Source organism: Falco rusticolus, chromosome 6, assembly GCF_015220075.1.
Source record: "Falco rusticolus isolate bFalRus1 chromosome 6, bFalRus1.pri, whole genome shotgun sequence".
In the NCBI taxonomy this organism is placed as follows: Eukaryota; Metazoa; Chordata; class Aves; order Falconiformes; family Falconidae; genus Falco; species Falco rusticolus.
The window spans coordinates 84,841,671-84,865,776 of record NC_051192.1 but is presented as its reverse complement, the minus strand read 5'-3'; the positions used below and the strand labels follow the sequence as shown (position 1 = coordinate 84,865,776).

The 24,106-nt window shown below is 38.0% G+C and overlaps 1 protein-coding gene across 5 annotated transcripts in view; it reads left to right on the top strand.

Moving 5' to 3' along the window:
- The window catches only part of SNX14 (sorting nexin 14), a 65,451-nt gene that overhangs the window by 25,113 nt on the left and 16,232 nt on the right, over nucleotides 1-24,106 (top strand). For 4 of the 5 annotated variants that reach the window (XM_037393160.1, XM_037393163.1, XM_037393164.1 and 1 more), the window contains 12 exons: nucleotides 3,034-3,118; nucleotides 5,363-5,519; nucleotides 5,817-5,892; nucleotides 6,745-6,789; nucleotides 6,881-6,961; nucleotides 7,090-7,204; nucleotides 9,135-9,290; nucleotides 9,565-9,689; nucleotides 10,837-10,895; nucleotides 14,496-14,522; nucleotides 18,268-18,400; nucleotides 23,546-23,747. In XM_037393160.1, coding sequence (XP_037249057.1) covers nucleotides 3,034-3,118; nucleotides 5,363-5,519; nucleotides 5,817-5,892; nucleotides 6,745-6,789; nucleotides 6,881-6,961; nucleotides 7,090-7,204; nucleotides 9,135-9,290; nucleotides 9,565-9,689; nucleotides 10,837-10,895; nucleotides 14,496-14,522; nucleotides 18,268-18,400; nucleotides 23,546-23,747 — 1,261 coding nt within the window. The remainder of the gene's footprint in view (nucleotides 1-3,033; nucleotides 3,119-5,362; nucleotides 5,520-5,816; nucleotides 5,893-6,744; nucleotides 6,790-6,880; nucleotides 6,962-7,089; nucleotides 7,205-9,134; nucleotides 9,291-9,564; nucleotides 9,690-10,836; nucleotides 10,896-14,495; nucleotides 14,523-18,267; nucleotides 18,401-23,545; nucleotides 23,748-24,106) is intronic. The other variant, XM_037393161.1, reaches the window with a different exon arrangement.

The following is a 24,106-nucleotide window of genomic DNA, read 5'->3' as shown; positions in this document are numbered from 1 at the left end:
TCAAATCCAGATGACTTTCTTGTTTACTCTAACTCAAGCATGTTGCTTTTCTAAAGTGAATATGGGAGAAGGTTAGGAAATGTCCGTGTAACACAGACATTATATGGAGGTATGAAAGTGGAGTAAATCTTTCAAAGTGAAAATCTAGAGCAAGGTCTTGAAATTTAATTTTGAGTTTTAATACGTGTGGGTATTAGTTGCATTGTTAGTAGATCCATTGTTGATTCAGAAAATTATGATGTCTCCTCTATTGATCAGGTAATAAGATATTACTGGTGTTATCTCAGATCAGCTATAGCATCTTTAAGTAGTGTTAATTTACCATATTTGCCTTGGACAGTAATTAATTAAATGTAATGTCTTCAGTTCTATGTATCTGGGTAGACAATATGTGCAAAAAACCTTAAAACATATACACATATTAAGCACAGTCAGAGGAACTACAAAATAAAGATTATCACAGAAATGCATTTCTCTCTACAAATGTTTGGATTTATTTGTATATATCCTACAGAATAATATAATTAATTCTGTCTCTTTGTGTGAAGTGATACAAGTATCTCAGGCAAAAAGATACTCATATTAACTTTGTGTTTTGGAACAAAATTGAAACTTGGCATGCTCAGCCATTTAGGGGAGCATGGTTGCTTATGCTATGCTATATTTTTCAGCTCATACCTTTTTTTCCTGCTGAACAAGTGTTTCTGTGTGTACACATGCCCACATACAGATTCCGACAGCCTTAATAGCTGTGAAGCATGTACTACTGAAAATGTGTGGAAGTCAGAGTTGATACACACATTGCAAATAAAATACTAATTTTTTGTCGTTTTAGGAATCCTAGTTTAAAATTTCAGTAGTTAACTGAAAAGATAGAATGCTTTGTAGCCTTCTAGCTCTGATACAATGTCCTTTATAGCCTCACCTGAGAAGAAATTAATCACCGATTGCACAATAAAATAGTCTTATACCTTTGCCAAATAGCACTCTTTCAATTTGGATTTGTTATTAAGTGCTTGAAAGCGATAGTTCTAGCTAATAGACAAAATTTGTAAATTCAGGAACTACTATGTGTAAGGAAAACCAGACTTTTTTCCTTTTTTTTTTTTTTTTTTTCAGTTATAGCTTGGATCTTTTCGACAAATAATCTTCTATGAATTCCTTTGTTTTCTTTGTTTTCTGTTTAGGGCTGCTTAGGTGGGTTTGTCGGGACACGGTTGCTGAACAAAGTGACCAGCACTTCAGACTAGTTAGCTCTTGAAATACCCCCCCTGCCTCAATGTGGAATTTCCTTATTGTGGCCATTTCTGGGTTGCTTATAGGTTTTGAAGGGAAGTGAAGGTGTCCCTTTGTATGATGTGGGTAGACCTGCATCTGGTTGAAATTTTTGTCAAAAGTTGGTTTTATCTACTAAAAGTGTCGGTAACAGTTTGCTTGCTGTGCTTTTTGACTCGCCTCTGCAGGAATAAACACTCCCCTGTCCCTATGTTCTGTAGGAAACTCCTGATTGATTGAAATTACTGTTGAAATGCGAGTCTAAAAGGACAGGGTTTTCCACTGATGAGCAGAAGCTCCGACTTTCTTGCTTGTAAATAGGAGCTGACCTTAATTTAGTTACAGGAGTTCTAGCTGCTTGTACTAGCTTGGCTGGGCTGGCCAGGTCAGGTCATAGCTGTGCAACTGCAGCGTTACAGGGCAGTGTGCTATTCTCCTTGCACAACTGAATAAACAACCAACTTTTCTGTCGGCTCTGGTGGGGCCTTGGCAATTACAGTTCTGTCCTCGACTGGGAAAAAGCACTTTTATGCTTCTGTTTCATTACTTCAGGTCTTTGTTTGACTTAATACTGGGGAGAGACAAACCCATTAGGAAAGAAACTTGTTTGGAAATCTTAAATTTTGAGCATTTGCAACTATGTTTCTGCTTCTCTGAAACCTCTTTGGCTCTTGCTTGAAATAAAGGGCGTGCAAAGTGTTGAGTCAGTTTCTAGATAAGTTTCTGTGGAAACTACGGCAACTGATAAAGCAGAATCCCTTGAAACTGTAAAGCCTGGGGACTGGGTGGCTGTGGAGAGAAGCTCTGCTGCAAAGGACGTGGCCCCATGGTAGACAGTAAGCTGAGCACGAGCCAGCAGTGTGTACTGTTAATAGAGCATCCTGGGCTGTATTAACAGGAGCAGAGCCAACTGATCAGGGAAAGTGATTATCTGCCTTTAGTTGATGGTCTTTGGACAGCATCTAGGAGCCCAGTTTTGGGCTCCCCATTACAAAAGAGACATTAGTAGAGTGGAGCAAGTTCAACCAAGGGGCCACCAAGATGGTTGGGGCTGGAACGTTTGACCTGTGGAGGTCCTGAGGTCCGTTTGTGCCTAAATTGTTCTGTGATTTTCCTTTCATTTTCATAGCCATCAAGGAAAGCATAAATGCAGGACTCTAATACAATCCTTGATTAAATCATACGTGCTTTTTTTTTGATTCACGTGGTGTCATTGACATTAACAGTCACCTTGATTCAGTAACTCAAATTTTCTTTTGGTTCTGTCATTACCTGAGCTGTGACTTTTTTTCTGCTTATAGAGAGGAAGGTTTCACTTAGCTTTTATTCCTTGTGGACATGATTGCTGAGGGATTGCTGAGGGTTAAGGTATACAAGTACTAGAAGCAGAACATTGTTAACTTGCTTTTGTTGGTGGTCAGATCTTCATGTGGAGCAAAGTTTCGTATACTGTGACTTGGAAATCAAGCTGCATTACTATAATTATTGCAATGGAAGAATCATAATGGGAACAAGCTGACAATAAATGTGTTAACACTATTATTTATGGCATTTAGTTCTACATGATGTTATATGCTTTGCCCAGAAGAATGAACTACTGTCAGTTCATGAGAGAATTAATGTGTTGTTTCTTAAGGGTTCATTTTATGGTTAGAATGGGGACATATAAGCAAATTAATATGTTTGATAGTTGTCTGTAATAAATTTGAGCAAAAAACCCTAGAACAATTCTGGGTTTATTTTAAAACTGTTCTTTAGGTGGATATTCCAACTGTTGTGACAAAGAAAATGCTCAAGGCAGCGATGAAACACATTGAAGTGATAGCCAAAGCCAGGCAGAAAGGTAATGTAAAGACTTAATATCTTGTCAGTTTCAAAGGGTAAGTGTAAATGTTTCTTTACGCGTGTTTGTTACTATATTTGCTAAATCTTTGCATCCTCGCTGCCTTGTCTTTTTTTTTTTTTTTTAAAAAAAGTGATCTTTTTGCATTTTTCTTCTGGAGGTTGCAAAGACAAATAGGGAAAAAGTTACACTACAAATAAATCTCTCAGTTTTGATTTTCATTTCCCCACGTTGAAAATACTAAATTTCTTTCTCTGTATAGTAAACAGGAATGTGGTTTTTGTTTATTCAGGGCGATCAAGATCATTTAACAAAGCTTCTTGAAGTTTTTCCTCTATATTCCAGATGAGCAATTATAGATGAAAGGATTTGCATGTCCATGAACTGTATTGTAACTGTAACTCCATAGCTACAATGATTTTGCCATCTGTACGCTAACATGAACAGTGGAGTTCTTCAGTACATTGAAAAGTTAGGTTTATAAGTCACAGAGAGACTTTGAGCAGTAGCATGTTTAATTATTATCCCCCCCAAAATATCTTCACAAGCCTAATGTAAAAATTATATTAAAACTTCACACTGAAGGAATATTTGGAAAATATTTGCTTATAAAAGAATACTTCCAATGCTTCCTGTTGGAAAATAGTTACCTTTATTTTTTTTTCACTGGCTGTGTTCCACTAAATGGCTGTATCCACTAAATGTGGTTTCGTTTTAAGCATAGATGTTTACTTTAACTGGAGTCATGAACTTTCTTCCATTCCCTCAAAATGTCTGCTTGATATCCATAAATATAAGCCATTGGTTCTGTGGTAATGAATAACATGAATTATGAGACATAGTGTGATCATGTTAGATGTCTTCGGTGGTGCAACAGCAATTTCAAGATAATAGATTATCTTGCAGTGCTGAAGATGCCAGATTTCGTATTTCCTTTGATTTCTACTGAGGAGTTGGAAACACTTCTCTGTAGCAGCAAAGAACTGTATCTTAAATGTACAGCGTTGAAAATATAGCCATTTTCTTCAGTGTTCTAAAGGAATAGGCTTGTTCCCCGAGGGCAGATAGGTGAAGTAGCAGCTGAAAGTAACTTTTAGTGGTTCTTTCTAGTAAAGGTTGCGAAACCAGCCACCATAATACATCGTTCCGAGGCAGCTTTCAGACCTTGCTTTGGTTGCCAGTTGAGCCTCGCCTTTTCTGTTTGTTTTTCTCAATCCTTTTTCAAATGATTGCTTTAGGGGGCATTTCCTTTTATCCTACTCTTGGTACCTGTACGTCTTTTAGTAATTCCTCGCTGTTTGCACAGACACCTCCATGATTCATTACCTGTTCTGGCCAGAGAACACATTCCTCCTCTCTGCTGTTAGTGGCACCAACTAGGCAGATTTATCAGGCAATATACATCCCTGCATCCCCCATATCAGCTGATACCACTTGTTCTTGGCTGTGAAGGACAAGCTAGCAGGCTTCTGCACTAAATTCAATATTCTGGAAACAAGCTTTAACCTTCTAGGTAACAGGTATGTATTTTGTGTCTGACCAGTGCTTAGTGTGGCTCTTGGCACGAGGCTGTGCCGGATTGCAGCTAGGTGTGATTTATTACAGCTCAGTTCTTGCCTTTGAAGTGACTTGAAGGAATACAATGTTGTTGCTTCTAATTAATATGTATAGTTTTTAATGTGATAAAGCAGGTATTCTTTCAACTCCATACAGCTACTTGTAAGCAGCACTCTTGGAGGTCCTTGTACTGGTTTTGGTTTGATTTACACTGTGTTTAAAACATGTTCATTCACATTTGTTTCTAAATGTTCTAAGCAGGGAACAGATATGTAACAGGATGGAGTAAAAGTTGCAGCTGGTTTCAAATTGTGTTGTAGGCTGGTCAGTTATGTAGAAGCCAAATGAAAGGGGGACTGTGAAGGAGGTCAGGGAAAAAGCAAATAGAGGCAGACTTTGGGCAAAGCAGTTTTTTAGAAAAATCAAGATGTTGAGTTCTTCAGTAATTGTAAATGAGAAAACATTCTGGAAACCATGCAAACTGCAATTGTTTGGTGAAGGAATTCTTATTTCAGTGTGAGGTTTTATTTTTACATAGCCAGGCTTCAAAGACATTGTATCCCTTTTTGGCAGTTGTATATGTACTAAAAGTATTAACTTTTTAGCTCAAATGAAGAGCAATCGTCTCTTATGTCACAATGAGAAAAAAGCTGAAACAACTTGTAATACTACTTCTTTTACTTGCAGTAAAAAATGCAGAATTTTTGCAGCAAGCTGCTTTAGAAGAATATGGACCAGAACTCCATGTTGCTTTGAGAAGCCGAAGAGATGAGCTTCACTACTTAAGAAAACTTACTGAACTTCTGTTTCCTTATATTTTGCCCCCAAAGTCAACAGAGTGCAGGTATAGAAATATTTAAATTTTATTCTTTAAAGTATCTGTACACTATGTAATACAGTAATTTTGGGGAGTGAAAGAATGAACTCCAAAGTTATCCTCCTCATCCCTTCTTATCCCTTTGCTTATGAGTTTTTGATTGGTCTTAAAAATAGCACGCTTAAGCTATTATTAAATACTAAAATATTTCCCAGTAAAATGTAACAACATTGGAAACTTGTCTTAGAAAATTATGTAATCTAGCATTGGTTCTGATTTTTTTCTTCTTTTTTTTTTTTTTTTCTTTTTTTTTTTTCTTTTCAGATCCCTGGCTCTTCTGATAAGAGAGATTCTGCCTGGTTCTGTTTTCCTTCCCTCAATGGATTTTTTAGCTGATCCTGTAAGACTTCAGAGCGCAGGAATAATCTTAATTTATTCAGTATTACTGTTTTCCTACTAAGTATGTTGTGGTAAAGCAAATGATGCACGATGACTTTAGTGCTGTGCATTCTTACTGGGTAAAAGGAAAAAATCTTGCGGCCAACTTTTTTGTTTGTTCATTATAACCAGTTTGAGTGCTTAACTGGCTGAACTAACTTAAAATACAGTATTGGAATGATCTCTTAAGAATGCATTTTTAATGAAGGACTATAATTCCTGTCAAATGGGAAAATGCTGTGCTAGTATAAGCACCTTCAAATTGCTATAGCTACATTTAAACAAGAACTCAATTACTTGAACTCTAGCTGTATGTAGCTTTATAGCAGTCTAAGTAAACCAGCCTTTTTTGCAGCTTTATTGAAATAAATTCTTTTGTCCTTAATTCTGCAAATAAGATGGCATTTATTTCTAAAGGGAGAACGCTGCCATCTTTGATTTTATTTATGCATGTATTTTAATAGGCAAATTCCAATACTTTTTGAAGGTATTGCCTAGCTGCGAACAGAAAGTACTGTATCTGTGAAAGTATTAGTAATTCATTAGATCTGCACTAATAGTAAAAATATTTACTAGAGCTTTCCTCCACTGGGTAAAGGATGTTTCTGTGCAGATCTCTTCAGAAATTCCCTGACTTGTAAATATTTAGGGAGACTGTGAAAGCTCAATTCTGAAACATGCGTTGCCAGGCTTTGGTTTTTTAAAGCATTAATAAACTCACAGGTTTATACTTAGGCATAATGTAGTGGTGAAATGATTTTCATCTGATTTGTTGAGTTTCTTTAATATTAAATTTTGTATTGTTTTCCTGCAGGACACTGTCAACCATTTGCTGCTGATCTTCATTGATGATAGTCCAGTGAGTATTGACAAAGTTAAAACAGTAGTAATTTGTTCCCCCTTTAAGGAAGCTTTCTTGCCCAATTGTCTCTTGACGTTTTTTTCTGCAGCCTGAGAAAGCAACTGAACCTACTTCTTCATTGGTTCCATTCCTTCAGAAATTTGCAGAACCAAGAAATAAAAAGCCATCTGTAAGCAAAGGCAACATTTATTTCCTTTCCTTCTTTGGATAAATGTTTTTGTTCTAAAACTCCTTGCATTATTTATGTACTCACTGAAACTTTGAAAATTGGCTGACTGCATTTTTTGACTTACTAAGGTACTGAAACTGGAGCTAAAGGAGATCAGAGATCAGCAAGACCTTTTATTTCGGTTTATGAACTTCCTGAAACAGGAAGGGGCAGTCCATGTGCTGCAGTTCTGCCTGACTGTAGGTAAGATTGCGTACGTGTGCTGAGGTGTATTTCATGATCTTTAAAAGCTTTAAGCATTTGCATGTTGAAGTGAATATTCAGTCTCAGAACTAGGCAGCATTGTTAAGCAATGTTAACCTTTTCAAATCTGCGTTCGCTTTACTTTAATATGTCCTGATTCTTGAATACTAATCTTGGCAATGCTAATGCTGGTGTGGACTGTAGGCCTTATTTATATTTCTGGGTTTTGGTAGAAGCCGTTTGTTTTAAAGCAGAATATTTTAGAAATATTCTAAATATTAGAACAGAATATTAGAAAATAGAAAAGAAAAGAATTCTGGCCACTGATACAAAGTACAAATGATTCTTTTTAATATGTAGTTATGGTGGTTATTTCTGAAATTATCTGTTCATCATGAAATGCTTCTCGTGTTCTTCTAGCTTTTAAAGTCTGATTTCTGTAAAGAACAGAAACATTAAAGGTGTTAAAACCTTCTATTCAGTAACTTGTATCTTGCTTATGAAGCGTGTAATTGGATTTACCATTACACAAATGTTTTAAAAGCTTTCTACTTTATAATAGTAAGGTTTTCTGTGAAAGTTCTGTAAGTTAGAATGGTTCATCTCAAGGTTTTTTTTGTCAGCTGGCTTACCAAAATAATGTTGGTTTTTGCTTTTAGTAAGCAAGTATTTCCATGTTGCGTAGGAAATAATGGGTTTGTCTTCATTTCCAAGCCCCTACATACACCAGAAAGATGTCAAATACATTCAACAAACTTTCATCTCCTAAAATACTGTAGAAATCATTAGTCATTACATAAGAGAAATATAAATAATCTCTGTGCTTTTTATGCATTAATAATCCTTCCAAACATGTTGGCTTTTTGTCAGAAAGCTCCTATCCTCACCAAAAATCCAACAAAGCAACGGCCTGTTCAGTGCTGGTGGTACTTTCAGGGGGGTTCTACACTGACCCTTCCAGAGTTCTCTAGAGCTGCTTCCCTCCAGCAGGAGGGCTACTCGGAATGTGGCTGTTGCCCATGATCAATGGTTTTTTGGGGGTAGACATGAAAATTTTCTTTCTTCTAAACTTCTCCTGCATTCTCATAAGTGGCAAACCTGTGTATTAGCTTATAAAACAATGAATGTCATTTAGGTCTCTCAAGTTACGCTGTCTCAAACTGTCTACTGTAGTTCGTTCTTCACTTGATAGAAATATTTTGGCTAAGAATCACTTACTGAGGGAAATAAACCCCCCCCCAAAAAAAAAACCCCAAAAAAATCCCACCAGAAAAATCCAGAATGATCTAGGTAGATTTTCTCTAGGTTAAGTTTATTTTTGTCTATTACTTGAAAAATTAATCAAATGCTCGAACACGACCTGATTTTCCCTCTTTCCGGCCAGTAATCACGCTGTTAACAGGATGGGCCAATAAATCGAGTAGGATTGCACAATAATTGTGCTGAATAGAATTTTTATTTTGCCAGGGGAAGTTCATTTTCAAGTTAGTCTGATACTAAAGATATTAAAAATATTATGATGGATTGGGTCTTAGGAATGAAATAGTATGGGCAGATGACTGGTATAAAGGGCTGCTGGGGCTCCATGTGTGTTTAGCATGAACTGGAAATCATGCTAAAAGAAAACGACAATTTACAGTTTAGTAATTTGGGAAGAAAAAGATCATTCTTCTGATTCAGGAAGAACTTCATGGATTTATCCTTACTGTGGTAAGGGATGTTTAGTTTTAATTGCAATAGATTTTCAGTAACAACTTTATGAACAAATCTGGATTACAGTTAATAAGGTAGCTACCTCATTACTTGAGATTTTGAGATGTCTTATGTTTCTTCATTTTAAAGTTTTGCAAATTACTGTATCTCCTGGAAAATGGGTTGATGCTATTTGTTTGCCAAGTTGATCAACAACTACATTTTCTTTACTTCTCAGAGGAATTCAATGACCGAATTTTGCGACCAGAACTATCAGATACTGAGAAGATGTCTCTTCATGAGGAAGTACAGAAAATTTACAAAACTTACTGCTTGGATGAAAGCATTGACAAAATCAGATTTGATCCTTTTATTGTGGAAGAGATTCAAAGAAGTAAGTTTGAATTTGAAAGGAATAATTTACACTGGAATTTAAACAGCATTCTTTAATAAAGTGAAGACTAATTCATCTAAATATGATCAACCTTTACTTTTGCCATAGTTTGAAAAATTATTACCCCCTTGTTATATTGTGCTTAAGCCTTGTTTGTCAGTTTATTTCTATTTTTGTCAGACTTACAGCAGTTAGCAAAACAATCACAAACTAAGACCAGAAACCCCCCTCAACTTTATATGCCTATATATGTCTTTATAAATTTTTTTTATAGTTGCTGAAGGTCCCTATATGGACGTTGTGAAACTTCAAACCATGAGGTGTCTTTTTGAAGCTTATGAGCATGTTCTTTCTCTGCTTGAGAATGTTTTTACTCCTATGTTCTGTCACAGTGATGAGGTAAGTGTGAAAGATGTGAAGAGTAGTCTTAGAAGTAAGATTGTATTTGTTTTAGGATACCTTATTTACAAGTCATGTGCATGTGGAACTTAAAAATCTGTCTTTGTTTTCCACTTTATTTAACATTCCAGGGGTGGGACCAGTCTCAGTATGAAAATTGAACGTATTTTAGTTCAACACAGAATGAAAAAACACCCTTCATTTTTTGATGTAACAATTTTTGTATATTACTACTATTACAAAATCCTCTCCACCCCTTCTTTTATGATTGCAGATTCAATGCAAAAGTAATTTGCGTGATGGATATACAACACTATCAGGAATCTCTTTCTTTAAGCATCATTGTATTTTTAAAAGTAAAGAAAGGTACAAAGGTTGTATTAGGTACTTTCAGTGTTATGCATCCCAGCAGCTAAAAGTAAGGTCTCTGCTTTCAGGAAGGTCATTCAAAGCAATTTACTAGGTATTTTAAGATTGCTCTGTGACTGCGTACTGAATGCAAGTTTTTTTAAAAAATTAAATAATACATATAAATATTATATATATGTATTTTTATGTATATATATATATACACACACACACTCTTATGTAAATCTATATATATATGTATAAATAATTCCCCACACTGCCTAAGCTGCCTAAGGCCTTCTAATAGGAAACACTCAGGAGTGAGTCAATTCTTGTCTGTTTTAGTGTTTGTGTATGTAAATCAGGTTGCATATGTTAAACTTCTCGCATTATTTTGGGGCAGAATACATTGACTTGTCCTGGGAATAGGTACTTAACCTTACTTGGCACTATTCTTAATAAAGTGTATTTCTAAGAAATAGTTATAAGGCTTCAAATGCTTGATTTTTTTAATTGTATTTTTCTAACAAGGAAAAGACATGGATTTTGGTACTTGATTTTAGTTTTATTTCTGTTTTGGTTTTCATTTGTCAACCTCAAGACTACGTAAAGTAAAATAAGTAGTCCTGGGAGCATGTATTGCAAATTTGGTCTGCCCTTTTCCGAATGAACATTCTAAGAGCTAGGTTATGGTCACCTTGCTTTTTGTTTTGTTTCCTGAATATGCAATGTCGTTACATAGTAGCCCTTACCTCAGTTTGTCCAGTGTTTTCTTTGATACCTTGTTTATCTGTTGTAGTACTTCAGACACCTTTTAAGAGGAGCAGAGTCACCAACACGCAATTCGAGGTTTAACAGGTAAGTATGGTAGAATCTTTTAAGTGTGTTTGGTTTTTAGTTAAAAGCATCAAAATATTAAACTAGGAATTTTGCTACTGCCTGATACTAACGACTCAATTTTGGGGTCTTTTATTTTTTTTAATGGACAAATTACTGAAGGGGCAAACAATATTATACACGGTGTCTTTTTGCTTTCAAGTGGTTTACGTTAAAGAATTCTAAATGTGATATAGACCTCAACATTTGAGAAGGGGGAAGGGAAAAATAAAGGTACAGTGAGAATAAGATAACATGGAAATAAAGTGGTGAGAAAATTGACTGTATATATAAAATACAATTTTGTTGGTGCAGAGCTGTGTCATCTTGGATTTCAGCTCTTACAGGGGCAGGTGCAGTGTACCCTGTGTCTAACCAATCCAGTCACACAGTGGGAATCTGCCCTTGTTGTAACAAAGATGATTTGCCGTTTCTCCTAGGTCAAATGTGTTTTCTGTCCCCCAGCTCGCCCCATTCATTGCAGAAATGTAGCATCAGAAGCCTTGTTTCTGGGTTTGGGCTATATACTTAGAGACCACCTTCAGGCTTCTTAGGGCCTGTGGGGGAGAAGAGCATCTCCTGCGGTATGGATGGGTGATTTTCCACGGTGGCGTTAGGCTGAGTAAGCTTGAAGCCTCGTAATTTCTTGTCTTTCATTTTATGCTAGATGGCTCAGTCATAGACTAGCCCAACTGAATTACTCTTACTGTCTAGCCAAAAGAAGGAAAACTTCAGTGAGACAGTCTTTAATTTAGATAGACTTTCTTTCTTGGTGTGAAATAAGATCCATGGTGGTGAGAAAATGCTGGTGTTTATCATCTTAGATTACTTTTCTAGAGGAGTAGTGACAATTTATTTAACTTCTACTTTCATCAGAGATACACCTAGCAGCAGCCCTCTTGATTTGCAGCTGACTGTGAAGTGTGTTATTGTGAGATCCCTTTCTCTTCTGCTGATGTTCTTCAAAAACTACATGATCGTTCTCTTGAAAGTATCTCCATTGGTGACATCTATTACGTAGTCATAGTTCTTGTAGATCCAGGACTCCACTTTGGTGTAGTGCTTTCTCAGATTGGTGCTGACAAGCTTCTGTTTCCTTAGTAAAGAGGCATGGAGGGCAGCTAGACCAAACTGCATTTCTCGCCTGCGTGATACTCCGCTAGGAATGGTGACCTTACAACACACTCTGCTTGCTGTCAAAGATGGCTACAGGGTTTCATCCAGACCTCTAAATAGGCCTTGTGGTATCTTTCCTAAAATTATTCTTATCAAGGGTTGAAAGTATCCTGTCATACACTTCTTAAATGCAGTTAAAGTGCAAAAACATTTAAGTCACCTCCTTGGTGCTTGACTTTTCAAAACAGGGTGAAATTACAGGCAGTCTCTACCTAGAGATTTTTAAATGTATCTCTGGCTACAAAATAAACTTTGTTTGGGAAACTGTTACAACGTATTCCTCTGGCGTTCAAACAGTATCCCTACCATTACTGAAAATGTATCTGGTTTACATTTTAGAACAGTTTGAATGCCTTGAGTATATATGCTGGTGTACGATATGAGATACTGTATGGTCCTGAAGTGGTGCCTCAGCGATTATTTCCATGAAGCAGAGGTCTTATCAGAGGTCCTGTCTGCAAGCATTTTGCCTGCTGCTTTGGAGTTTCCCTCTGCAGAATATGGTACAGTCAGTCACTGCCGGAGGATGGGGGTGGGGGGGGTGTGAAATAATTTAAAAACGGTTACATATGGAATTAATCCAGAAGTTATCCATATGCACATACCTTATCTTGCCTTCTCTTCCCTATTCTAGCATTAGTTCCAGTTGAGAGAACTTATATGCAAATAGATTAGGGTTTTTTTCCGTATCTTTGATGCTTTGCAAGGGGTACTGTGTGTATATTGTATAGATACTACTGGTTAAAAAGTCAGATAAAGTAATATATATGAAATCCTGGTGGAATGTACGTGTGGGTTATGTGTTGAAAGATTTCACTTATTGTAAGAAAAGAAAATTATAGAGCAGTTTCTAGAAAACACAAGTGGGAAAGTAGGAGGAAGTGTCTATCTGTGCAATTTCTGGTTTGAATTACTTCTTTGAACTGTAAAAAATAATCATGGCTTTTTGTGTACAGATAGGACAAGTAATGTGCTGTGAAAACTGCTAAGGTAATAGATCAGAAGTTACAAGTATTTCTGGAGTGTAAAGAAGTCACATTGAGGGTATTCTGATAATTTGATAACTAGCTGTGGTTGTCAACATTTAACTCCGTAACTGGTATTTTCCACCTAATGTTTAATGTGTGCGGCCAATGAAAACTGATGTTTTAAGTTGCAGTTCTAGCAACTTAATTTTGGGTGTGTAGAAGAGAGGACAAGAATTCACTCTCCCTCTCTCATATTTATGTATTTATAATACATTACTACATTACTTAAAGATATTCTGTGTTGGAAGTCTTAACGAAAAAAGCAAAGCTGTTATGCGATGTAAAATCCCAGATTTCAGGATAGCTATACATCTGTCTTGTTTTTCTGTACACCATGACCACATACTGAAATAAATACATCGTGATTTCTCATCATTGGGATAGCAATGCAAATAAAACAATTTTTCAAGTAAGGGACCAAGTAGAAAAGATACTAACAATTCTGAGGAGTGGTTAGGAGTAAAACCTACAGAGTTAAAGTCTCTGAACTGTTGTGTGCAATGTAATTGTTTGTCACCATCAGTTCCAACTTGGTGGGTTATGTTTCCAGTTGCACAGTTAACATGACTAAAGACAGTGTAAGATGCCCTAGCATCAGTTCATCTTGTAAAACAAAAATCTAAAATTTGAGTATTTCAATCCGTTATCAGTTTGTCCAGAATTCAGGAGCGTCAGTGAGATAAAATCATGTGTGCGGTGACTGTGTTGCAGTTCATCTATTTAAATGTCTTGGTTGGAATTGCTGAGCATTGGCAGAGGCATTGGTTCCATGTACCAACTTATGTAGAATGTAAAAATGCATGATGGTTCTTAAAATCCATGAGAAAGGAAGAAGGGGGGGGGGGGGGGGGGGAAGTGTTTTTTACTATATCTAATATGAGGGGGTAGGGAATGGTATTATCACATAAAGTAAGTCCACAGCCCTTTCTTTGTATTGGCTGAATGAACTAGATTCCTACGTGACTTCTGAACATAGGTTACAGAAAAAGTTAGCTGCCTGGTTGGCACTACAGGTAACTTTAAGAAAGTCGGTTCTCTGTAAATTGGTAGCTGCTTGTGGTGAACGTCAGTGAAGACCTGAAAGTTTCAATAACTGAGGTTTTAAATACAAAGGCCAAGGCTGTGATGATGAAACATGGAGGGACCGTTTGCATTTCACTTTCCTAGGATTTTAGGTCAAGAACTCCTAATTGCACCACGTGTTTTATTAACTTGTTGTGATGCTTGAAGCCTGTTCAGTTTTGTTGGGATAGGTCTTGCCAAATTTGGTTGGGTTTTCTTGTTTGGTTGGTTTTTGTTGTTTGGGTGGGGTGTGGGGGGCGGGTTTAACATCATTTTCTCCTGGGCTCTGAGGTAATTTATGTGCCTGTTGTTGCAGAAGTAGCCTGAGTTTGGATGACTTCAGGTAAGTCTGTCTAACACTTGATAAATGTTGTGTGTTAGTTACGCTGCATCTATCATCACTGCATCACACGGCCTTTGTAACAGCAAATAACTGTCCATTTTATTTGTAAACAACATGTCAATGTCTTCTCTGAACTAAACTGCATTTCTCCCCATGATAAGCTTTACTACTCATGTCCTCTTCACAAGTGTTTAGAAATTGGTTGATTGCTAACTTCAGAAGTTTGCAGTATGTTAATATTGTTTGCTGTTAACGATTTGTTGCTAATAGTTTTGAAATAGATTTGTGTAACTTGAAGTTTGGGGTTTTTTTTCTGTGACTGCTAGCTGCTCCAAAATTTTCTTTACACCATGTCACATTTCCAGATCCAGTTTAAGGTTTTACTACTTAACCGCTTTTTTTGTCTTGCACAGCTGTGTCCAGGATGATCGTTGCCTAACATTGCATGCAAATATAACCTTTTTATGAATACTATCAAGCACTCAAAACCAGCAGTTCCCCAAATTAGTTCTCTCTGCAGCTTTTCTTGACTATTATAAGTTTGATTACAACATGTGCTATTTTTTATAATTCGCTCTAGGTAGTGTGTGATCACTCATTAATGCTTTAATAGCTGTTCAGTGGTTTGTTTTCTCATTATTGGTGTGCCTCTTTAGATACATGATATCCAAACTTGGAAAACAATTTTTTGATTATAGACTTTTCTTTAGAATTTATTAGAGCATCAGTATTACTTATATTACTTGTACTGTTCTTGAGTCTTGAGGGAAATTTATCAACCTCATTTTACAGGTTAGGAATCCAGGTATACAGACACTTTTTATCTTTCATGTGCCAGTTCAGTGTATTGAGTTATAACTTGCTAGACTGTGGAGCAACAAGGAGTACTTGAGGCATAAGTGCCATTCATTGATTTTTAAGTGCAGCTGTATGCGCTCAGCATTTCTCCTAATTGGATGTAGGGGTTTCAGTCAGCCGAAACAACTTGTCTGGTACTTCTTGACCCGCGGAGGTTCACAAAAGCATTCTTCAGCTGCATGTCCGTGGCTGATCACTTGTGAAGATCTGTTTAGTGCACTGAATGAGGCAGGGAACCTCGTGAGGTAGGAAATTTATTTCACAACCATGCACGATTACAGAATGCCACAGGGCACAGTGGCAGTAACGCAATATTTGGTCTGCAATTCCCAGCTGTACAGTGAACAATAATTGTAATTTTTTAATGTTGGGTATGTGCGACTTCTGGAGTGTTTTAAGGGAGGGGGGGGGCGGAAAAAAAGGAAAAATGCATTCCAACCTCTTGTCACCTCCTTCATCAGGAATATTGGAACCTGTAAACTCTCCACTCGAAACCCTGCCAAGAAAGCAGTGATAGAATAATGCTAACAATAAGAAAAGTCTAATAGCGCTGTAACATGAATCGGCACTAGGGCGAGTGGGATACGTTTTCCAGCGCGTTTTGTGCATATATTTGTTGACAGGTCTTTGAAAAACTTTGTCTCTATTCTAAACTGGCCATGTCCTCTCCTCTTTCTTCCCTCATGCCTTGAACTTGATCATATTCTATTACCATCTCTTCCCTTCTGCTTTGCCCCATATTCTTTCACCTATTTTTACTTAGCTGGTGAATCTATTAGGGTTTTTTGTGTATTTCTTTTTTTCTCGCTCAGCTTCGTCAAAATTTTTATCATTCTGTTTGTCTGTCCATCTCTAATATCCACAGATTTTTTTTCCTCGCTTTTCTAATCTGGTTTGTGCTCTGCATGCTTGCTCAAGGATTTGTGCCAAACCACTCCTGCGTTCTCTCCATATGTTGTTCAGCATGTATCTCTGTATCCTCTTATTTACCAGTGTGTGTTCTGAATTTGTGTCTTCCTGTGAAGAGAATCCCATCACAGTTTGTCGCTTTATGCCTTTTCCAGTTTAGGATTGCTCTGTATTCCTTAGGCATAATCTTTGGGCTCAGCACGGGGGTGGGCAGGGGTGGCTCCTAGCTTGTGAGGCTGAGTCCTGGCCCCGTACTGCTCAGTACTGTCAGTACTGCAGTTACAGGCAGAGCTGTATTCTGCCTTCAGCTGGAGCGTGATCAGTGCAGGCAAGAACGGATCTGACCCTGGAGTACTCAGCAAATCTTGGAGCTTGTGCAAATTAATCAAAATTATGAAAACTGCACAAGTTTTCACAGGAGCAATGAAAACTTCTTTGAGTCAAGCCAGAGGTCTGAAGTATTAACCTTCTAGAAAAGCTGTCTGCTTTTGTCTGAATAAGGTTTGTATTTTGCTAGCCCAGTGTTAAGCTCCTGAACAAGATTCAGGTAGGTCCCCAATATGAAAAAGTTCAGTTCAGCACAGTAACATGTAGAAAAAGTTGTTTAAAAATTGGGTTAAATTGTTCAAATGTGGATACAAACAGCCAAGCAACCTTATTTTTGCTTGGCAGAGATAAGTAAGATAGATGGTGCTTGTCTGCTTTGGAGCTGATGATAATATGAGACGGAAAAAGCAAACACTTGTGAAACAGTGGATTGCTTATGCAATTTTAGTCATGTACACAGTCTGGGTAAAATTATAAACAGGAAGATTGTTAGTAACACGCACATGCACATTTTGAGTCAGCAGTTGATGTTGTCAGCCTGCTTTTATGGGTGTTGAAGATGCTTTACCTGCTGGTCTCTTCTGCTGTTTTGTTGATACTACTGTTCAGTAGTTAATAATTCTTTGTTTTAAAGGAAAAAGAAACACTTAGTACTTTAGAGGACAAAAAAATATCCTAATTGTGCTTTTAATCTCAGTAGTCTATAAAGTTCTTTTGAGTCTTTGATTCTGCAGTTCACCGTATTGATTTTTAACCCACCTATCAACTGTATTTATTGAATCACTGTAAGTAATCTCAAGCCGATTCTGTATTCAACAAAAACATTTTTCTTTCCAGAATTACTAGCATTTCTACATAAGCAATAATCTTCACTGTCAGGCCTTGTCTAAGGGTGTAAGAACTCTATAAAATCTGTTCTCTCAGTAAGGAGTGCGGTTCCTGCCCTGTTATCTTTCTTTTTCTATACCTTGTTGCTTTTTGGATGCTTCGTCCTAAGTGGCAAGACTTTAAAAAGTCTTCATCTTTCAGTCAGACTGGCTCTTCAAGCCAAGATTCGGCAGTTGCATCTGTTTTCTGTCACGCCCAGTCTTGCGCCTTGCACATTCCTCTTGTCTGTCCTTAATGCTTGAAAGTCAAGACCGATCTTAAATGATACATGCTTGTAAAATTCTGGGATGGTTATTTTTTTTTTTTAAAAAATGCATCTAACTACACCATTTACAGTACTTGGCAAGAGTGGATAAATACTTAAATATGCGTACATGGAAAAGGACAGAGTTGCTGACCTTCTTGGTCACATGAAACCTGTAGCAATACCACAGTTTCTGCTGTCAAAACAGAAGTGCTCTGCATAGTTAATTGTTTATTCTGTGTCCTGCATTACTAGGGTACTATTATAAGAGTGTTAATGTTTGTTCATGGTTAAGCACATGAGAATCCCTTATCACTTAGAAGTGTAATCAAGAAATTTTGCTGATCGATAAGAGAACAGATTTGCCATGAATTAATTTCTGTGTAAGTGGAACTGTAAATATATTGGCTACTTGTTTATACAGTTGTTCCTCTTATCTGCAAACGAAGTGCAGTGGCCTGCTTAGCAGCTGTGTAATAATATGCCTTGTGTTGTGAACTCTGGCTCCTGTAATCCTAGGACCACACAGAAGAGAGGAGAATCATTTGGAATCAGCAGAATAGGCAACAAAATAAAAGGTGTATTCAAGAGTTCCGCGATGGAAGGAGCTATGTTGCCTAATTATAACTTAAATGAAGGAGAAGATGACTTTGTGAGTAAAAGCTTTAAATTTGTCTTTAAGTAGTCATTGTTGTTGGTTGGTTTTTCTTTTTTTTTTTTTTTTTTCTTATTTTGAGAGTATTATGTTTTTGCCTTTTCTGTGGTCTGACTTCACTGCAGGGTTTTCATATGCTGGCTTTTGGTTAAGTTGCCTTGTTTTCCCTGTATTCATTGACAAGCCAAGGCCACATCCCCAGGTGGTACGCCTCTTGAGGTTATTGCTTTAGTACAGAGAACTACTAAAAGTAGTGGTGTTGTCACTGGAATTGGGAATAAGAAAACTCAACACCAATGTAGCACTGAGAAGATTCCTTTATTGCAGCACTGGATGCGTGGGGGATCGCTCCACCCAGCATGCATGCCATACGCTTCATTCAAACAAAATTATATAGTCCACACTTAGATTTAGGCATTACATTTCTTGGAAAAATCATACATATTCATTTGGTAGGTGGTACTATGTTAATTGAGCATCACACACGCTCATTACAGGTATGTTAGAGTCTTCTAAGGGGTCTCAAACAATAGCTGATCCTATAGTTACAGCTGACCCATCAGTGAACCTTAATTTACTTCCCTTATATGGGGAGTCCAAGTTTGTTTCATTAGTGACCTATTGATTTTTAACCTGTATTTATTGAATCACTGTAAGTAATCTCAAGCCGATTCTGTATTCAAGAAAAACATTTTTCTTTCCAGAATTGCTAGCATTTCTACATAAGCAATAATCATCACTGTCAGGCCTTGTCTAAGAGTGTAAGAACTGTATAAAATCTGTTCTGTCTCCTCGGCCACTGTACAGTCTCCTCAGTGACCATAAGCTTTAAACAACTCTTGGCCTCTCGGCATAAAATTACACAGCCAGGGTTGGTTAGCAGTCTCTCGATAGTGGTTATACTGAAACAAACAATATAGTTGCAGAGCTAAACCAGACTATTCTACATTGTTAACAGTGTCAGATATTTTTGTAAGCAATTAATTTTTCTCTGAAAACTTACCATGCCATTTTATAATTCTGGGTAATAAGGTACGTGTAGGGCTGCATGCATGGCTGTTCCTGTGAAGCTTGGTGTTAAGACCTTAAAGCCATAGATAAAGTAGTGGAAAAATTGCTGTCAGGTCGGTCTGTGATGCAGTGTTTTCTCTTTAGACCATGAACCAATAGTCCTTTCTCGTTTGTTGTGGGTTTCTCCTTCAGCTAATGTTTTTCTTTCATGCCAAGCAGCAGTGAATAGAGCCAGTGGTAGTATTGTTGTGTGGCACATTGATACCTGAAGCACAGTTGGGGGACAAATGGAAAACTTTAAAAAGGGAAGAGGAGGGAATTAGTCCAAAGTTATTGGTAGTCATGTATTTTTTACAGTGTATCTGTCAATTCAACCCATTGTACCTGTTCCTGACAAACAAAACTTGGGTGTTTATCACCTTGATGAACTGCTGGCTTATTTTCCACAGCCTAAAGATAAAAGTGTAAATAGGAGTTTATATTATTCACCTTGTTCCGAATTGCTTTCAGAAGAGGGTGGGAAAGACTCAGCAACTTAGAATTCTAGGTAGGTTTAGTTTTTTTCTTTAGGAGGAAAAAAAAGGCAATTTTCTGTACAGGCTAAATGTTTATATAAGTCATATAAACTACATATCTTTATATGTTCTAAGTTATAAAGCTCTAAGGGGGCAGAACTGTTGCAATTTCTTAAGACAGTTAAGTTCTTGTAACTTCTCTTTGAGGCGAGATTCTAATGAAAATGGTTTAATTTTGCAGCATTGCTGTTGTAGATTTTGCTAGCCAAAGGGCATGGAAGTATAATTCCCCCTATAGCAGAGGAATTAGTAGAGGTGTAATTGAAGCAGTAGAGCTCAGGGAAGGAACATGGTTGTTGTGTCAGAGTACAAGAAGTTAGTTGTGAGAAGTTGCTGAATTCAGCAGAAGGGACAGACACTATAGACTAATTTCTACAAAGGAAGGTTTTCAAATTGTTAGAATGGTTTTACTTTAGGCAAGAACGGAAAGGTTTAAGTGCAGCATTGTCTCAAATACCTTCATTCAATAAAGGGAGGCTGTTACATTTTTACTAAAGCCTCTTTAGACAAAGTTTGAGAAATACCTAAATCCCTTCGCTCCCTAAGTGTGGATGGGAAGGAGGATTGTTACCAAACCCAGGCTAGAAGTCAGGTGAGGGACCTGGTGGAAAGAGGTTATGAGCACGTGAAACTTTGCTTATGATTAAATACAACCGTAGAAGGGCTGAGTGAGGAAGGCAGGAATGACTGATCCCCTCCCTGCTTTAAGCCCTATACTGATTCTGCAGTGCTGGGAATATAATCAGTGTATCAACTGATAGGATAGTCCAGTATATGAAACTAAATAAATGGGAATAAACCAGAATCGCAAGCGGCGGTAAATTAAAAGAAAGAAAGAATCAAAACGTAGGCAAGAGTTTCAGTCGAGTCTGTGCTCAAGCATTTAGTTTAGTCAAAAACTACAGAGTTGGGTAAGTCTGAGTGCTTCAAGAATGGCCTTGCAGTTCTGCAAGGAGGTCCTAGTGGAGACGGTGTATTTAGTGCTAACGCAAATATACAACAGTAGCGCAGCCCTCATAGAATGAGGGAGTGAGTGCACATGGCACCCAGCTCGTGCTGCCCCATCTGCAGAAATTCAGCTGTTCTTGACTTGCAGTTGCTCTCCTGAAATGTTGTTCTGCTGTTTCTGTCCAGTGGTGACAACCATGTAAAGCCTGGGGGAGGGGGAAAATGAGGGTAAGACCTCATACAGAAGACTCTGTAGATGTAAAGCTGCCTGATGACCCTGTCGTTGCAATTTAGGGAACGTCTGTCCTGTTTATTCCCTTCTTCAGTGCAAGTTTGTCATGCAGTTTGTGAGCCCTAATTGTTCATTCCAGGGTGGGTTTATTTTTGTTGGCTTTGTGAAAGAGGTTTAGCTCTCAAATTGCGAACCACCTGAGCTGAGTGTGGTCTCTGTGTAGTAGCAACTGAAACCGTTCTTTGCCTGTCACAGTTTCTCTTTTTATTAAATAAATCAGGTAAGTGGAAGCAAAAAGGGTGTTTTGAAAAGAGGAGATTCAGTTAGTGGATCTACGGAGGTGCATTTTGGAAGACAGCAGGTCCCCACTGTAACCGGTTTAAGGATCGTTTTGGTATGCTGCAAAGCAAAACAAAATTGGACAAGGGTTGCTCATGTGTGTTGAACCAGTTGTGCTTCAGCTGCAGTTGGGTCACGATGATGTGAACATTGTAGTGCAGACGGCCAAAATCATTTCAGGGGTGCTGTATTGCATTGAAGCGTTAATCAGATTATCCCCATACAGGTGAATTTGTTCAGCCACCTAGGCTTGGCCTTTGGGGGGAATTTGGCTTTAAATTATGAAGTTAAGGGAAAAGGACTTGAAAGTGGGATTCGTGCTTTCCAGTTTGCTGTACTTTCACGCTGTAAATTTGTATGTTAAAATCTCCTGTTTTAACTGCAGTAAGTGGCAGTACTCTCAAGCCTTTATGTGAGACTTACTAAAATGATGTACTTCTGAATTGTCACTTAACTCTAACCTATCTCTACGTTACAGACTTAATAGCTGTGTAAATTGTGGCTGGAAGAGCAGGGTGTTGGCTACTGCGGCAGGCACAGGCAGGGTGATGGGCTTCGGTGTTGCTTCTCGTCAGGCAGTGACTGCCTCCCTGCAGGGTTGTGATGTCTTAGAAGCCCTTGTACTGGCAGCAGGCTAAATTAGATTCAAAAAAAATTCAGTTTTATAAGGGAACAGGACTAGGTTGGTTTTTTTCCACCTGCTGTCTATGCTTGTGAAAAGACTGTTCCCCAGTGCATCTTCAGCGAGGGCTATCTCCCCACAGGTTCTTCATTCTGCTTTAATTTGTCATCTATTTGAGTCTAAGGCCAGCCCTACCCTTCTTTCTCACAGATGCTGTCTCTTCATTTGCAAAAATTATTTTTACTCCTTTGGGTCGCGGTTTTTAATTATTCTTTTTGTTGTGTGCGGTGAAGGTGATAGTTGGGTTAAGCATTGTTTGGAGAAATAAATAGCTTTTCAAGAGTAGCTGTTCAAGCTTCATTTTTCATTTCGGATACTTAAGATACTCTTTCCGTTGCTGGTGGTCCTAAAAGCTTGTTAGCACTGCCTTTGTTGTTGCCTGGGTCCTGAGAACTGGGTGCGCTGTGTGATGGGTAGCTGGGTGGTTCATACCGGTGGGCAGCTCAGCCTGGCTGTGATGAGCAGTGTCAGGACTGTAAAACGAATGTCGGCGTGGTGCTGGGACGGGAGTTCAAATCTGAAAGAATTTCTTCATTGTTCACGTGGCCCTGGTTCTAAGGTCTGCTTGCATATGGAAAAATTAGCGTTGTTTTTATGGCGTGGAGTCTGAGTTTGTGAACTCTCTGCGCCGGAGCTGCCCTGCATGCAGCCAGCGAGGATTAGGGCCACGCTGCTTCCGTGGGGCGTCTGTTTCTGGGGTTGGGGTGCTGAAACTGGAGCTGATGGGGAGTGAAGGAACACTCGTGATGGCTTACAGTTCTGGGCTGCAGGACTGATTCAACCCTAATCCTGGCTGTGTTGCACCTTGCAGAGCAAGTCAGATTGATGTGCCCACGGCATACTCCGTTGCACTCGGCTGTGGGGGTGGGACACCTGCTAGCTTGGTGCACTGGTGGCTTCTGTCTCTTGTTGCGTTTAGCTAGCTTCTTGGCTTGACGTTAGTAAGCTCCGTTTGGGTCCTAGTATCCTGGAAGATGCAGCGCAGCTAAATCTGCACCCAGGCTGGTTCCTGTAGCATTTGGTCTGTGTCTAAGGCCTTCTTCCAGCTCTCTCTTAGTACTTCTGTTACCTCCTGCTCTCTCCCCTGAAGTATCAGATACGGGACTTGATAGTGCTATAAAAACTTCCAGATCTCGCTAAAAGTTTCTAACTTCAAATTAATTTGCAGTGAATCTAAAAATAAAAATTAACCTACATGAAAACTCAATGAATGAAATGGGGGTTTTGTTCTTTTATTACTTAGTGACACATACTTAAAGGCTTGATTTACGTTTCATTATTGTATAGAAGTTTTTCAAATTTAGACGGTACCAATTAAAATAGAACTGTAGATCTTGATGTTTGAATCTTTACAGATTGAAGAAGGCGTTATGGTGATGGAAGATGATTCTCCTGAGGAGGCTGTTAGTACCCCAAATACACCCCGCAACCTCGCTGCATGGAAAATTAGCATCCCATATGTAGATTTTTTTGATGATCCCTCCTTGGAAAGAAAAGACAGAAAGGAGAGAATTCCTGTGTTCTGCATTGATGTAGAGAGAAATGATAGAAGGGCAGGTATGCTATGTTGTGGATGAATGAAGTGTAATTTCAAAATAAACTCAAAATATTCTAGTGTGCTATATTCTGATGGCTGTTGCAGTGTATTTTGCATACATGTTCTTCTGATTTCAAAATAATGACTTCAAAGTTCTGAGGAGATGTGTTTGAGAGCTAAAATGATCACATTTAGTATTTGCAAGTTGAGAACTGACTCCTTGGCACTAACAATGCCAAAGTTTGAGATTTTTATCTTTCCAAAACTACTGATCCTATGATTCATATTAATAAACACCTGGCATGTTTTTCTTTCACACACTCTGGACTTCGGAATAATGAGCAACAAATGACTTTTATGTAAAACTTAAAATACAGTT